Genomic DNA, 17,906 nt, shown 5'->3' on the forward strand with positions numbered 1-17,906 from the left:
ATGAAAAACTATCTGTAACTTCTTAGCTTCGGAATCATGATTAACTCTTACCTTTGATGCTAGATATAAGTGGGAAAGTAGAAAGAATGAGTCAGACTCTCAAAAGACAATATCTAAACTTTGTCAGGAAGCACACCTTAAGTGCACAGAAGCCTTACCCATAGCTCTTTTGCAAATCCAAATAACCCCTAGGGTCAGGGAAGGAGTAAGCCCCTTTGAAATCATATACGGGAAAGCATCTCCTACAAACCTTTTAAATGTCAAGGGAGACCAAATGCATATAAAAGGTCAGGCTGCAATTAAAGAATACTTGATTTCTCTTTTGCAGACTTTATCTTCACTACATAGGTACCTAAATCAAAAGGTGTCTCTTCCCTTGGACACACCAGTTCACTCGTTCCAACCAGGAGACATTGTTTTCATACGGACCTGGAAAAATGAACCACTAAAAGAGAAATGGAAAGGACCCTATACTGTGCTATTGAACACTTATACTGTGGTCAAAATAGAGGCAATTAATTCCTGGATTCATTATCCACGGGTAAAAAGAGCACCGAGGCCTGATGAAGATGAATGGACCCCCACACCCACCAGAGAAGTTAAGCCTCAATGAACTGTACCTGAGAAACAGGACTTGCATAAGTAGAGGTTAAGTGCCCACAAAGCCAATTGTTTTAGTATTTAGGATTAATAATGTAGTTACCTATTGTTTTCCTGTTTATGTATAGAATGAATTTTTTTTTTCCACAGGGATAATTATAGAACCTCTTAGGAAAGCATTATTAATTTAACTCTGTTAAAACTGTAAATATTGTAATAGTATATTCAGTATTAGCTGTCTGTGAAGGACAATTGTAGTTATAATGAAAAGAAATAGAGAGACATATGAGACCCATGAAAAGAGATCTCATAGTGTCAAAGGGATGGAAAATGATATCCATCAAGTAGAATTTTCTACTTTACAGGGACAGAAATGTGTTTGGGTTGGTGCTCAGACACTGATTAATTTAGGGTTAAATGCACTACCTTGCTTTGCTGACGACTAGACCTTTGAAGAAGAGCCAAAGGACTGATAAAAAGCATGCTTTGCTAAAGAGTATCCTTGAAGGAGAGCTGGAAAACTGATAAAAAGGAAACATCCTGCCCCAGAAGGTGCCCAGAGCTGGGTGATTGCCAGAGAGGCCTGAAGTTAACAAGAATCACCAGTAACCAGGGGAAGGGAAAGGTGGTTGGGGGAGTTCATGACCCCCCACCCAATTAAAGGACTATGCAAATTACACCCCCTCAAGGAGCATGTAGGCTAATTTACAGATGTTTGACCAATAGTAGATGATGTGGTAATTAAGAACCAATTAGTGTAAATTTAGGCAGGTTTTTCTAATCCTGTAACAAGATAAATATGGGGTAGATTTTGTGTGTGGTGTGCTAGCTGTGTGGAATTACCTCCTGGTACCCATCTCTGCACAAACATGAAACAAAATACCTCTGTTCTGTGTCTATATTGGTGTACTGCACACTGGGTAAATGATCCCACTTTTGGGACAACATCCCCTCAAAGATCTTGCAAAATGTCTGAGGCAAGTGAACCACTGTTGAGGGAGGTATCCAGTATCTGAGGGAATTAGCGGTGGTGGAGGTGATCTACAACAACTGGGAAAATAACCAGGTTTCCAAAGATCTAGATGACATCCAGTGTGTGTGGTCCACGTGGCCAAAGTTTGTATGGAATGCACTGATGTTGTACACCAGCACCCTGGTGATAATGGACTGGACAGACATCAAGGCATCAACTTTGGATAGACTGGCCTACCAGCTCTGGTGATTCAAAGACAATGTCTCTTTCTCTCTGATGCTAGGATCCTATGTCTTTGCTGTGAAATAACTGTCTGAACAGTTCCAGCAACTCAAAGAGAATCTTCCTCCTTGCCCTTACAGGCTGGCATCTCAGCTATCAAGAGTGCCATATGGAGTTGACCTCTGCTCAAAGGAAAGGGAACTGTGGGAAGCACACTGTGTGCCACCCTGTGGTTCTATCTGTGTGACCATGGGGAGGACATGGGGAAGTGGGATGATGCACCTACCTTGAACCTAGAAGCTTGTGTACATGAATTATGAGGAAAAACAGCATCCAGGAAGATGACTGCTCCAGTTGCTGTTGAGCAATTCCCCAGATACAGTAGAAGGGCTGATCCCCCTTCTGATCCTGATGAAGTGACTTCTGGCTTGCAATTAGGGGAGTCAGGTGGATCTAGGGGTGCCCTGTCCACGACTGCCACCTTTTCAGCTTAACTTTCTGTTTAGCTTTAGTGAACTGAATAAACCATTCTTAAACCCTAATTGGTGTTAACTAAATTAGTGAAAGTCTGCATATTGATGGGACCAGTGTATTCTGGCTGAAATTATAAACTCCATGCACTAAACCACATACCTTTGTTATTAAACAGGAATACATAATTTTCTTGCTAATGCCTGATGCAGTGAGAAGTATAAAAATGAAACAAAAATATCTCAAGTCCTACTTATAATTGTTAACAAGGTTTTTCTGTTCGTGCCCTTCTGTGTGTTAGAGGAAAATATATCTTGCCAAATTTGACAGCCTGAGAGAGGCAAGGCTGCTGCAGCTCCATGTCTACAGGTCCAACCAGTAGCAAGGCTGAAGAGATATTCCCAGCAGGCACATGCCCACAAAGCACACATATATACCACATATATACATTATATGCATGGCTGGCCACACAGATCACAGACAGACACACAGAGCACTTCCAAGAACACAGATAGCACCAACAGCCTCATCCTGCTCCCCTCTCTGGCTGAGCAGGATGAAGGTCCACTAGTAAGAATATATATACATATGTACAAGGTGGATCCCTCCAGCAGCTGGGCTCAGACACTCAGTCTGTCCAGTAGCTGGCCCCTGGATCCCAGTCTCCCCAGTTTCTGGCACCTGGATGTACAAGCCCCCAAAGCCCCAGCCCCATTCCAGCTGCTGGTACAGGCCAGCACTCAGACTTTGTAAGATATCATTTAAAATGCTATTTATTAGAGCTAAGACTATAAAGAGAGAATAGTATAGATGATCCTATGTCCCTTCAGATGGTGGGAACCCTGCATTTTGTAGCACTGGGTCCTCTGATCCATGCTGGGCAGATCCTGTCCATAGAAGAGGTAGATAGATATCAGGATCACCTCCCTCGACCTGCTGGCAATACTTTGCCTAATGCAGCCCAGGATGCCATTAGCCTAGTTGGCTGCAACCCTCTGGCATATCAGCCGCTCCTCCCAGTTTTGTTTCATCTCCAAACTTGCTGAGTTTACGCTCTGACTGTACTGGTTTTGGCTGGGATAGAGTTAAATTTCTTCATAGTAGCTTGTATGGTGCTATGTTATGAATTTGTGCTGAAAACAGTGTTGATAACACACTGATGTTTTAGTTATTGCTGAACAGTACTTACATAGTGTCAAGGCCTTTGCTTCTTATACTGCCCCACCAGCGAGTAGGCTGGGGGTGCACAAGAAGTTGGGAGGGGACACAGCTGGGACAGCTGACCCACACTGACCAAAGGGATATTCCATACCATATGACGTCATGCTCAGCAATAAAAGCTGGTGGAAGAAGAAGGAAGTGGGGGACGTTCAGAGTGATGGCGTTTATCTTCCCAAGTAACCGTTACATGTGATGGAGCCTTGCTTTCCTGGAAATGGCTAAACATCCACCAACTGATGGGAAATAGTGAATGCATTCCTTATTCACTTTGTGCATGCAGCTTTTGCTTTACCTATTGAACTGTATTTATCTCACCCCACGAATTTTCCAACTTTTATCCTTCCAATTCTCTCCCCCATCCCACTGTGGGGAGTGAGCGAGCAGCTGTGTGGTGCTTAGCTGCTGACTGGGGTTAAACCATGACAGTCTTTTTTGATGCCCAACATGAGGCTCAAAGGGTTTGAGATAATGACTGATTCGACAGGAGTTTGCTAGCTGATTTTATAGCTCATCATCCAGATCATTAATGAAGATGTTAAACAGACCCATTATTGACCTCTGGGATACACCACTAGTCACTAGCCTCCAACTAGTCTGTGCTACTGATCACCACCCTCTGGGCCCATCCCTTTAGCCAATTTTCAGTCCACCTCACTGTTTGCTAATCTAGCCCATACTTCATCAGTTTCTCCATGAGGATCTTATGAGAGACTGTGTCAAAAAACTTTACTAAAGTATATGTAGAGCATATCCACTGCTCTCCCCTCATCTACTTAGCCAGTCACTTCATCATAGTCATTTCACCTCCCCTTGGTGAATCCACGCTGTCTACTCCAGATCACCTTCTTGTCCTTAATGTGCCTGGAAATGATTCCCAGAATTAGTTGCTGCATCACTTTCCCAGGGATCGGAGGTGAGGCTTACTGGGCTGTAGTTCTCTGGGTCATCCTTGAAGATACGAGTGATGACATTTACTTTCCTCCAGTCCTCAGGCACCTCTCCTAATCACCTTGATTGTTCAAAGATTATTAGGAGTGGCCTCGCAATGACATCAGCCAGCTCCCTCAGCACTCGTGGGTGCATCCCATCAGGGCCCATCGGCTTGTGTACATCCAGTTTGCTTAAGGATTCCCTGACCTGATCCTCTTCCTTGCTCCAGTCTTTCCCTGTGGTCTCTGGGACCTGAGATTCCTGAAAGCTGGTCTTGCTAGTAAAGACTGAGGTGTAGAAGGCATTCAGTACCTCAGCCTTTTCCATGTCCTGTGTCACCATGGTGGAGCAGATATCCACACTGCAGCCCATGGAGGACCCCAGTGGAGCAGTTGGCTAGTTCCTGAAGGAATTGCATCCCATGGAGAGCTCACGCTGGATCAGATTTTCCTGAAGGAATTGCGTCCCATGAAGAGGACCCACGCTGGAGCAGGGGAAAAGTGTGAGGAGGAAGGACAGGCAGAGAGGAACTGTTACTATTGACTGTAACCCCCCATTCCCCATCCCCCCTGTGCTGTTGGTGGGGAGGGGTAGAGAAGTTGGGAGTGAAGTTGAGCCTGGGAAAAGGTGGGATGGGGAAAGGTGCTGTTTTAATTTTTTTGTCTTTGTTTCTCACCATCCAAATTGTCTCCAGTATAGTTTTTTGAGGTTTTTTCCAGCTATATTCCAATGACCCTAATGGCACGTGAAAATTCTGTTTTATTATTATTTTTTTTTTCATTAGAGCTATTCTGTTAATTGAAAAGGAGACAGAAAATAGATGTCTACACCAGTGGACCCTGGCACACTGCCTCATCCTGGTCCTTCCCCAGGGCCAGTTCTTTCACCTGGACCAATTCTAGGACCTAGCCCAGGACCAGGGCCATCTCCTGGCTCAGTACACAGCATGATGGGGCCAAGTCCTGGACCACCCAGTGTCCCACATCCTATGCCGACAATGGGGTCTACTGATTACCTGCAGGAGGGCATACACCAACGGCATAAGGTAATTTTGTTTTTAATAAATTAGATTTTTTTCCTAGACTTCTCTCCATTGATTAAAAAGCATACTTTTACTACACTTAGACCTGCAAAACAAGCTATTGCACTTCATACATCATCTGCAAAACTGCAGCTACACTTTGATTACATCTTTATTACTAAAGATGGTGTACATATCAGATCAAACAAAACTTGTTTTTAATAGACCGGTTTGAACTACAGTGCTAGCAATTATGCAAATCTTAACTTGTAAACTGCACATAGGTAATAGGCCTTACTAGAGAATAAAATTGAAGTGCTACAAGAACATTCTAGTTGTCATCTTTTGTAGTTAAACCCACATGTTAGATCTTGTAAGGTTCTTTTTCGACATCTGTTTGGAACTATTCTTTTTCCTTATTATATTTTTCTGGGGTGATTTTTTTTTTCATGAACATTTATTTTTATTGTTATCACTTAAAAGGCTTAAATATTTGTTTCGTTTTCCATGTTGATTTAAAAATTATTGTTGAATTAATTTATATAGGCTCCATCTCATTAAGGAATTTAAAACTATTTAGTTTAAAGCATGTGAATAATCTGAGTTGAGTGCTTGTCATGCTTAAATTTATGTGTGTGCTTACACAATCAGTTTCCTTTGCTATAAGGAAATATGTCTGAAATTTTCTTTTTTAAGACATTCTCTTACTAATTCTCTTTTTTTATTTAATTATGAAGTAAATTTATGGTAACTTCACTTTTACAGGTGTTTTACCTTCATAAATATGCAATAACTGCTTACAGAAGCAAGATATCGTTTCAAAACCTTTTATTGGTGATTATCATTGGTGTCACTTGGAATTGTTCTTATTACTATAAGCATATAGAGAAATTTTCAAATTAAAAATGAACTATTTATTTACTTTTAAAACATTTTTGAACTTTTTCTGAAATGGCAACTTCTTCAACTTGCCTTTTTCACATATGGCTCAATCTTAGTTATTAAAACGATTGTCATGTCCAGTCAATAAGGACATGACACTGGTTGCATCTACAGTATGAAAAACCACATAATTAAAACTTTTGATAATGCAAAGACGTCTAGGGTGGAGGGGAGCCATGGTCCCAAGTTGTATTGAACTGCTGAAATCATCATCTTTGAGAGGTTGGTACAATCAATACTTGAATTTTATGCATATGAACCTTGAAGCAGCAAATTAGTTTAGTTGTTAGCCTCAAGTTGTACCAGGGGAGGTTTAGATTGGATATTAGGAAAAATTTCTTCACCAAATGGATTGTCAAGCATTGGAACAGGCTGCCCAGGGAAGTGGTTGAGTCACCATCCCTGGAGGTATTTAAAAGATGTGTAGATGTGATGCTTAAGGATATGGTTTAGTGGTGGACTTGGTAGTATTAGGTTAATGGTTGGACTAGATGATCTTAAGGGTCTTTTCCAATCTAAATGATTCTATGATTTTATGATATTAGACATTTGCAATTGCTATTTCCTTGTTTGCGGGGTTAGTGACTGCCCAAGATGACAGCATTCTGGTGAATACTAAAAACTCAGTAGACAATATGGGTTTACATTCTTCAGTTGACTTTCTCTTGAGAGGTTCCTGAACCGCACAAGAGAGAAAGCACCTGGAATTCTGCAGTAGAACAGTTGAATACTCAATACAGTAAGTGTAACTTCTACATCTGGCTTCACCTTGTGCATTCATCAGGAGCTGTATGCTATGTCAGGAATGGAAACAAATACATACCACAGAGCTTTTTTAGAGATTTTAGGAGCATCTTAGAGAAGTTCTGCGTACCAGAGTACAAATTATGCCTTTGAGATACTTCAAGGCTTCTTTTAAAATTTACCATGACCATAGAGTCCAGATAGTTGATCTAAAGGTGACCAGTCAGTATAGCTAGAATAAAATTACTTCCCCTTCTTTCTACTGATTTTGCAAATGAGGCTGACTATAACTACACAAGTATCTGTTTTAGCAGCACTGTTGGCTTAAACAGTCTTGTTCTTCTCCAGGCTGCCAGTTCATTTGTTGTAGTATGCTTGTGTGTGTGCATGACTAAAGTAGACAAAATATAGAATCATAGAATCTTTAAGGTTGGAAAAGACCTCTAGGATCATCAAGTCCAACCATCAACCCAACACCACCATGTCTACTAGACCATGTCCCGAAGTGCTTCATGCAGATATTTGTAGGATGGGCATATTTGTGCATATATATGCAATGGGATATGATTCTCACTTTTAAAATTGACAAACTAACCAGTTAACTTACCTTCATTCTGTATTGGATACTTGACTAACAGAGAATAATATAATGCATACAGAATTTGAAAGAATCCAAAGTATGCAGAAGTATATGAAAAAACTGCTTAAGGGGTTGCTAAATCCTGTAATAGAGTAGGGGAAATGCCCCCAGTGCTCTGTGTCTCTGTTGTCCCAAAAGTGGGATCGTTTACCTGGTGTGCAGTACACCAATAGACACACAGAGCAGAGGTATTTTATGTATTTCACATCTGTGCAGAGATGGGCGCTAGGTGGTAATTCCACACAGCTAGCACACCACGCACAGAATCTACCACATAGTTACCTGTTACATGATTAGAAAAAACCCACCTAAATTTACACTAAATGGTTATTAATTACCGCATCATCTACTATTGGTCAAGCATCTTTAAATTAGCGCGCATGCTCCTTGAGGGTGTGTGTGGGGTGTAACTTGCACAGTCCTTTAATTGGGTAGGTGGTGGCGAACACAGCCCCCCTCATCCCCCTTTCCCATCCCCTAGTTACTGCTGGATTTTGTTGACTTCAGGCCTCTCTGGCAATCACCCAGCTCTGGGCGCCTTCTGGGGCAGGATGTTTCCTCTTTATCAGTTTTCCAGCTCTCCTTCAAGGATACTCTTTAGCAAAGCATGCTTTTTATCAGTCCTTTGGCTCTTCTTCAAAGGTATAGTTGTCAGCAAAGCAAGGTAGTGCATTTAACCCTAAATTAATCAGTGTCTGAGCACTAACCCAAACACATTTCTGTCCCTGTAAAGTAGAAAATTCTACTTTATGGATATCATCTCCAGGTCTAGCCAGTCATGACAGTGAGCGTGTGTTCCTAGTAGGCACATATGCACACAATACACATATACATACAGCTGCACAGATCAACACCAACAGAAAACACTGTACTTGCAAGCACAACCAACACCAGCAGCCTCATCCTGTTCTGCTCTCTAGCTGATCAGGATGAAAGCCTGTTAGTGGAAAATATATATGATATGGATCCTTCCAGGAGCTGGTCTCAGACAGTCAGTTGACCCATTAGCTGGCCCCTGGATCCCCTGGTCTTCCAGTTGCTGGCACATTGGTATGCAAGCCCTCAAGACGTGCAGCCTCATTCCAGTTCCTGGTACTTGCCTTGCCCCCCTTTTCCCGCACACATGGACACACATGCTGTAGATCCTTGCAATAACTGACCATAGACAGTCTATTCAATATCTGGTCCCTGAATCCTCTGGTTTCCCCGTTGCCTCACAGACACACACACACATGCAAATAGATCTCTTTGGTCCAGACCTATGGCCTTACCGGTAGCTGACCTCCATACCCCATCATCTCTCCAGTAGCTGGCTTGGACTTCCTGGTTCTTCTAGTAGCCAACTCTCAGACCCTCTGGTCTCTCCAGTATCTGGCCCAGGCTTATACCCTGGCTCCCAAACCTCTTATCCTACTTGCTGGCTAGTTTGGCTTGATATATGTTAGCAATCATACACTGACATACATACCCACACAATAAGCATGCACTCCAGTCTCTTCAGTTGCTGGTACCACAGACACGTGGACCCCTATGACTCGTGGTTCCTCACTCCAATTGCTGGCACTTAGACCTCCATACATATATGTATGCACCCAGAGTTGAGAGTCCCCTCACCCAGGGGGTGAGTTTAATGACAAGACAGGACAGACTGTGCTGATCAAGTGCAGGGCATGGTGAGACAAATGCACTCACCGGACCTGTTTACACGCAACCAACCCCTTTTATCCCCTTATATCTCTATTGTTCCTCCCAAAATCAGCTAGATCCCTCCTTTTCCCTGCCTTTGGTTCCCCCCCTAAACGTTCCATAATAAGTCTTGCACAATTCTAAAATGTTCTTCCTGGCATCCCATAATGAGTCCCATACCCTAGTAGGCAGTAACTCCCCTTGATCTGTAGGTGCTTGGGAGAACTGCTCCTGTTGACTCATCAGGTGGGTTTCACACTGGAGTTGAGGCTCTCCTTGGGACAGCCCTGGGAGGAGCTGGGGCAGGGTCTCTGTCTCCGATTAGATTATTGGTGTTTCTCCACCTGCCATTGTGCCTGTGCTCCTTTGTGTTTAAAGAGATTTGTTTTTAATAGCATAATCTAACATTAAGTTGGCATTAATAAATCATATAGTTTCCATACTTAACAGTTATGTGAAAATTAAATACTATATATATTCAAATAACCAGAAAATCTGTACACAGGAAAATTTACTGTTGATTTATAGAATATAGTTAGGCCAGAAAGAATAAACTAACTTTTTTCTCACTAATTTTTGGATTAAACTATAGTCCATCAGTCACATTGTCAGCAGCATCAGGATGTCAATAGCATCAGGAAATCTCCTGAACTCAAAATATTTGGAAGCTGGGAGGATAGAAGAGGGAAGTATTGCTATATGTTTGCCCTGATCTTATTCTTCCTGGATATTCACCTCTGGTCCCTTCTGGAGACAGAAGAAAGGGAAAGATGGTCTTGGTCTGAAGCGGTATAGGTGTTCTTACACACCAACTGGGCCATGTATTTTTTAACTATATATATAGAATTAACAACAGTATTTTCCATAGACCTTACTTGAGGGACAGAAAGAGATTTGTGCACTCTATGATCTCTCATCCTATTTGCTCATAACCAGAAGCATAATTCCTTGTTTTGTTTTGTTTTATTGTTTTTTTTTTTAATTTATAACCATGCGTGGTGGGTTAGCCTTGGCCAGCAGTCAAATGCCCACCCAGCCACTCACTCACTCCCCATCCTCAACAGGACAAGGGAAGAAAATAGGATGAAAAAGCTTGTGAGGCGAGATAAAGACAGGGAGATAGCTTACCAATTACTGTTATGGACAAAACATACTTGACTTAGAGAAAGTTAATTTAATTAACTAATTTATTTAAATAGATTTGGATAGTGAGAAACAAAGACAAAAAAATAAAGCATGATGTCCTCCATGGGCTGCAGGGGAATACCTGCTCTGGTGCCTGGGGCACCTCCTCCCTCTCTTTCTCTGACCTTGGTGTTTGCACTGCTGTTTCTCACTCTTATTCCCCCTCCCCTCCACTTGTCCAGCATTTGGCTCACCTCTGGCCTGCAGTGGAACTATTGCTGAGCTGGCTGGAACCAGCTATGTCAGGCACAGGGCAGCCCCTTACCTCTTCTCCCTCTTCTCACAGAGGTCACCCCTGCAGTCCTGCCCCCTCCCGCTACCAAAGCCTTGCCACTTAAACCCAATACACTATGTATACCATAAATGATTGCTGGCTGTAGAAAAATTAGTATGATGTCACAAGCAGGATTTTTATTTGAAGTAAAAATATACCAATAAGAAGTTGATTCTTTTAATGGAATCTTTGTGTTTGAAGGGAAATAGCATTTGGGACATTCCAGTATAGCACAACTGAAAGGCTGAAAGTTTGGGTTAATAATTTGGCTTAAGCCACAGGCTGTACTGTTCCAAGTTGGTCTGCATTACACTGCTTTGTTATATGAAGTCAATACAGTTCATTTGTTTCTGTTTGGACAATTTTCCTCCAGTTTGTAGTACTCGACATTGTCTGAACAGCTCATGAGGAATCAGAAAAAGAAAAGGAAGCAGCAGGAAGGGGGATAAACGTTCTCATGTTGTGCTCTGCTTTCCAAAAATCTGATTCCAGGGATAGAGAGTCCCATTGTATTTACTTATAATAGGTAGTATGAGAAGTTTATCCACTAATTTATATACTTGTGTAAATTTTTATTTTATGTCCCTTTGATTTTTTTTAGTCAATATATTTATTTTTTTTTTTTACAGCCTACTGATGGCTTGCATGAAAAAGGAACGGTTGAAGATGTTCATTGTAGCTCTATGAAGAGTATGCGATCTCCTCACCCTGGAATGGGCCCACCTCAGAGTTCAATGGACCAACATAATCAAGGTTTATACATATTATGCATGCAATATGATTTTTGGGGCCCTTTTGTGCTACAGGAAGTCACAAGTTCCTTGGAACAAGTTTCTTATATTTCCTGTGCTCTGTTTGGAAAAGATAAATTGTGATATTGAGGGGAGTAGAGGAATATCTTAATTATCTTGCTTTTTAGAGTGTACTGAAAAAAAGGGGTAATGTAAGGGCTTGGGTAAGGTTATAATCTGTGACCTGGGTAACTTTCTACGATCTTCAGCAAATCACTAAAGTCCATTTTTAAAACAGTTTAAAACACTCTAAAGACCCTCACTAGAATTAGGAGCCCTGTTTTACCACTCCCTGTACAAATCTATTCAGACATGGTCACTTTTTTTGGATGTGTTTTTGTGTTTGTTAGATTGGATAAGACAAATGGTGGGAAGAGAAAGATTAGCAGAATGTCTTTGCTTGAACCACTGTGTGACTTTAAGTGGGCTGTGACTGGGATCCTGATCAATACTTGTACCTGTACCTTGAGCATTGGAAAGTACTGGTTTTCAGTTACACCTTTCACTACCAATTAAGTGAAATAGAACTGATTTCTGAAGGTGCAAATTCTCCATCGGATTAAAGTGTTTTTCTGCTGATTTCAGTGGAATTCAAGCGTGCTCATCTGAGAGCAAAATTTTACCCGAGTATGCATTCAGAGATAGTTTTGCTTCTAACAAATGTGTTTCCTAAAATGAACAGAACGTTTACTCTGAAAATCAAAACTGGTTCAATTCAAACATAATGTGCTAATAATACAGTACAATACTTGGCACTGTGGGTCATGGCTCATGCATGGGACTTCTCTGTGCTACAATAAAACTAATAAGCAGTAATAACAGGTAAGACTGTCTATATAATAGGCATGTATGGTGCTTGGCTTGCTTTTGCATAGCATTCTAATTTAGAAGTAGCACTAAGCAAAATGAATATAACTCATATTAAATGGACTAAAACTTGTTAAGTGATAGCTTATGAAAATAACTAAATAGCGAATCATCAACCAGTTGGGGACATTTCTAGTTGGTCTTGTGGGAATGTGAATATATATTTGTCCTAAATATATGTCATAAACTCATTGCTGGTAGAATTTGCAGATAACAGTGGTGTAGCAGTAAATAACAAAAGGAACAAGTTGATTATATATGCTGATCAAGATCATAGAAAGATACCAATGAACCGAAACAAACCAAAAAACCCTCTTGTTTTTTCATGGAATTTGGAACTAAATAGGTGCAATTATTGTGATACAGCAGTGAAACCCACTCCAATTACAGTGTTTAAAGTGCTCTGTTCACAGTTGATAAAAGAACTTGAAGTGCAAAGATAAGCACTGCAGGGTTTTTAAGGCTCTGGGACTTAATCTCTATACATTTTTAATCACAAAGCAGTATTTGCTGAGCTTTTTACAATAAAGCTACCCAAATTTAGGTTAACATAGAGTTCACCGAGTTACTGCTTCTTCACAGAGAATATTGATATTTACTGTCCCTACTGTTCCTTAAACTTAGCTGCACTTTCTTTTCTGATCCTTTCAGCCTTTTAAAGATGAGAAAAATCTATTTGGTCATCTTATCCATCTGTCTGCCAGTGGAAGACTACATCTCAACAGTATATTTCTCCAGTCCTAATTTTGAATGAATTGCATGCTTGAGGCCTTCATATCTTTCTCTTAGTTGACTGTGGTGGTTTAACCTTGACTGGATGCCAGGTGTCCACCAAGCCGCTCTATCATTCCCCTCCTCAGCAGGGTAGGGAGAGGAGAAAAATAAGATGGAAAAACCAACCCCAAACTCGTGGGTCAAGATAAAGGCAGTTTAATGTAGCTAAAGCAAAAGGCCACACGTGGAAGCAAAGCAAAATATTATTATCTACTTCCCATCAGCAGGCGATGGCCGGCCACTTCCTGGGAAGCAGGGCTTCAGTATGCGTACCCCTTACTCCAGAAGACAAACATTGTAAAAAAAACAACAAATGCCCCCGCCCTGTTCCTCCCCCTGTCTCTCAGTTTCTTACTGCTGAGCATGACGTCATATGGTATGGAATATCCCTTTGGTCAGTTTGGGTCAGCTGTCCTGGTTGTGTCCCCTCCCAAGATCTTGCCCACCCCCAGCCTGCTGCTGGGGAAAAAGAAATGTTGGAAAGACAGCCTTGATGCTGTGGTGGCACTGCTCAGCAGTAGCCCAAACACTGGTGTGTTATCAACACCTTGCTGGCTACCAATACACAGCACAGCACTATGAGGGCTGCTGTGGGGAGAATTAACTCCATCTCAGCCAGACCCAATACATTGACAGTTTCACAAGAGATGATATTAGCACTGGCCATATCACAAATGAGGAAAATTTTATACTTTGCTTACCTTAAATCTTCTTGTAGCTTCAGTCCTGTCTGAATATATTTCTCACTGTATATTTCTTCTAAGATGTTATGTGCTCTCACTGTGTATTGTGAATACCTATTCTGTTCCTCCTTCTGAGACTACATTTATTTAATGAAAAAAGTGATAGTCAACCTAAATGAGCCATTGAACTAAATTTCTTCAATTCCAGTCTATATCTCCTCCTCCCAAAACTTGTTTGCGTTCATCGTTTCAATAAAAATCCCATCCCCACCCCCCGCCATCAGTTGTATCAGAGATGACAGCAGTTGAAATTTTAATGTATATGGTCCACATACATTTTAATCATTTAAGTCATCTTAATATTTACTGGTAGTTAAGAGCTTAGTTGACTTAAGCACTGTTGAATATTCCACTGCTTGAAATGGTGGAATCTTGACTGCGCATCTAGTGCTATCTATTATGGTATTGTGGTTTAGAATTAATAATGTCATCTGCTGTTTATTCATAGAGTGGAAAATGAGTACAAGTTTTCCTCAGCTTTCAGCTCCCATTTTCTCAAATTTGAAAGAATTAGTCCAAATGAAGAAAAAGTTCTATTTGCATCTGCTAAATAAAATGAAAGCAGAAGCAATTAAAGCAAAAAAATTATATACACTCCTCACCTCCCCCCCCTTGCTTCTGGAGAACTGTTAGAACTAGGATTTGTTCCACTGTGAAGACTGAAAATAATATGCTTACTTTATAGAACACATGATGCTATGACATACTTGTGTAGATCAAGTTGTATCAAAGTTTGAAAAAAAAAAAAATTGGTTGCTAATTATATATATAGTTAAGAAAACCTTTTAACTTCCTAAAATTTGAGAAGGACTCACAGGAACAGCTTCTTCTACTAGGGGTCATAGAGAAGATGGAGCCAGACTACTCAGAGGTGCATGGTGCCTAGGAAGATATATTCTAATTTTGCATAAGGAAAAAAAAATCAAAGTGAGAGTTGTGCAGTAATGGAACAGAGGCCCAGAGAGGCCTTGGAGACTTTCAAAATTTGCCTGGATAAGGCTCTGAGCAGCCTGATCTAACTTTGAAGTTAGCCCTGTTTTGAGCAGAAGGTTAGAATACATGACCTCCAGAAGTCCAACCCAGATGATTCTATGAATCTATTTTTTATTTTTAACAAGATACAAATGTTGTTTATTTTTAAATAATTTGGTAAAAGAAAGTATATTCATATAAGAAAAAAAAAAGCTGATTGTTTCCATTCAGAATATTGATAACCATTAGAATTATAGCTTTAAAGTCTTTGTTATTAGGGTACTATATACATCTCTGATTTAAGTTGTCTTTGTAGCTCTGCATTTTAAATAGCAATGAATTAATACTTTTCTAATGCAGAGCATTACATAGATATATGGTTTACATTAGGCCCAGATGCAAGTGGCATTCACATGAAATCTGGGGAATTTACTCGCGATGTCAAGGCTATTTTTTTCCTCATATTTGGTGTCTTCTCCCCTGTATATTTTCCAGAATTAACAGTTATCTGATTGTCCTCTGTCAGCACACAGAACTCTCTTGTAATCACTCTGTGCTGGGATCATCATACATTTCCCAGATTAAACTAAGCAGGGTGGGTTTATGTCAGGACTAAAATCAAAGACGTCTGAGGAAAATCTAGAAGTGGTGCTATTGACTTTCAGTAGGTAGCCTTCTTCTGAGCAAGTAATGAGCTGGATTTTGAGAAAGTGATGCATACTTATGGTAGAAATTTATGTGTAATGCAAAAATGCATTTGAAATGCCTGCTAATTGAGGAAAACTTGTCTGCAAAGTCTGAAAAGAAGTCCATACTCTTCTTGTCTGTATCTTTAATATTCTTTAGCCCTATATCTTTAACTTTTCTTTTTTGATATATACCAGATAACCTTTACTTCATCAGTCTCCATCATAAGTTTCTACCTTATTCAGCACTCATGTGCATGCTCACCTGTAGTAGAGCATGTGTAGATAGGAAAAATCAAGTGGTATTGAGGCTTTATGAGTATAAGCTTGCAAGTATTGTCACTGGTAAACCTTTGAATCACAGAATAGTTGAGGTCAGAATGGAACTCTGGAGATCATCTAGTTCAACCCCCTTGCTCAAAAACGGGTCAACTAGAGCAGGTTGCTCAGGATCTTGACCAGTTGGGTTTTGCATATCTCCAAGGACAGAGACTCCAGAATCTCTCTCATCAACCTGGTCCAATGTTTGACCACCCTCACAGTAAAAAAAAAAAAAAAAAAAAAGCTTTTTCTTACATTTAAGTGGAATTTTGTGTGTTTCAGTTTGTGCCCATTGCCTATTGTCCTTTCAGTGGGCACCACTGAGAAGAGTCTGGCTCCATCTTCCCATCCCATCTCACTCAATCTCTCCTCATATGTCAAACACTCTGATCATACTTCATGATATTTGTGGCCCTTGCTGGGTTTGCTCCAGTATGTCCATGTCTCTCTTGTACTGGGAAGCCCAGAACTGGACACAGTACTCCAGGTGTGGTCTCACTAACGCTGAGTAGAGAGGAAGAATTTCCTCCCTTTATCCACTGGCAACACTTCCTGAAGCAGCCCAAGATGCTTTTGGCTGCCTTTGCTGCAAGGGCACATTGCTGGCTTATGTTACACTTGGTGTCAACAAGGACCCCCAGGTCCTTTTCTACAAAGTTGTTTTCAAGCTGTTTGGCCTCTGGTCTGTATTAATGAATGGGGTTATTCCTCCTCAGGGACAGGACTGCGCATTTCCCTTTGTTGAATTTCATGAGGTTCCTCTCTGCCCATTTCTTCAGCCTGTTGAGGTCCCTCTGAATGGCAGCACAACCATCCAGTGTATCAGTCACTCCTTTCCAATTATTTATTATCTGCAGACTTGCTGAGAGTGCACTCTATCCCATCATTCAGGTCATTAATGAAAATGTTGAACAGGACTGGCTGCAGTATATCTCATATCTCACCAATTTGGTTTTAAGTATGCTATGGGAGACTGTGCCAAAGGCCTTGCTAAAGTCAAGGTAAACAACATGCACTGCTCTCCCCTAGTCTATCAAGTGAGTCATCTCATCACAGAAGGTTATCAAGTTGGTTAAGCTTGATTTCCCCTTCATAAATCCATGCTGACTACTCCCAATCACCTTCTCATCTTTCATATGTTTGGAAATGGCTTCCAGGATTATTTGCTCCATCACCTTCCCAGGGACAGGGGTGAGGCTGACTGGTGTGTAGTTCCCTGGATCCTCCTTCTTGCCCTCCTTGAAAATAGGAGTGACATTTGCTTTCTTCCAGTCCGCAGGCACCTCTCCCAGTCATCGTGACCTTTCAAAGATAATCAAGAATGTCCTCACAATGATATTGGCCAGTTCCCTCAGCACTCATGGGTGCATCCCATCAGGTCCCATGGTCTTGCGTACATTCAGATAGTTTAAATGTTTCCCTAAGTTGATCCTCCTCTACTGAGGCTGTCTTCCTTTCTCTAGACTTTCCCTCTAGTCTCAGAGGCCTAGGATTCCTGGAGACTGATCTTACCAGTAAAGACCAAGGCAAAGGTGGCACTGAATACCTTGGCCTTTTCTATCTCCTTTGTCACCAGGTTTTGAGCCTCATTCAGCAGTGAGCCCACTTTTTTTTCTTCTTCCTTTTCCTGCAAGTATACTTGTAAAAGTCATTCTTGCCCTTCACATCCTTTTCCAGTTTCAACTGCAGATGAGCTTTGGCTTTCCTAACCCCATCCCTCCGTGCTTCTACAGTGTCTCTTTACTCCTCCAGGGTCACTTTCCCCTGCTTCCACGTCTTTTGCACTTCCTTTTTTTCTTTTAGTCAGGAGCTCCTTGTCCATCAATGTAGGTCTCCTGTTGCC

General features: G+C 41.1%; 1 protein-coding gene and 1 long non-coding RNA gene across 6 annotated transcripts in view; one reads left to right on the top strand and one right to left on the bottom strand.

The window, feature by feature from the left end:
• Positions 1-17,906, bottom strand: part of LOC142599246 (uncharacterized) — a 426,921-nt gene that overhangs the window by 108,964 nt on the left and 300,051 nt on the right. The gene's annotated exons all lie outside the window — the stretch shown is intronic.
• LOC142599148 (SWI/SNF-related matrix-associated actin-dependent regulator of chromatin subfamily A member 2) overlaps positions 1-17,906 on the top strand; it is a 686,065-nt gene that overhangs the window by 12,374 nt on the left and 655,785 nt on the right. For 4 of the 5 annotated variants that reach the window (XM_075738850.1, XM_075738849.1, XM_075738852.1 and 1 more), the window contains exons 2-3: positions 5,202-5,462; positions 11,539-11,662. In XM_075738850.1, coding sequence (XP_075594965.1) covers positions 5,238-5,462; positions 11,539-11,662 — 349 coding nt within the window. In that variant the 5' untranslated portion in view covers positions 5,202-5,237. The remainder of the gene's footprint in view (positions 1-5,201; positions 5,463-11,538; positions 11,663-17,906) is intronic. The other variant, XM_075738851.1, reaches the window with a different exon arrangement.

This window comes from Balearica regulorum, chromosome W (genome assembly GCF_011004875.1).
Source record: "Balearica regulorum gibbericeps isolate bBalReg1 chromosome W, bBalReg1.pri, whole genome shotgun sequence".
NCBI classification, from domain to species: Eukaryota; Metazoa; Chordata; class Aves; order Gruiformes; family Gruidae; genus Balearica; species Balearica regulorum.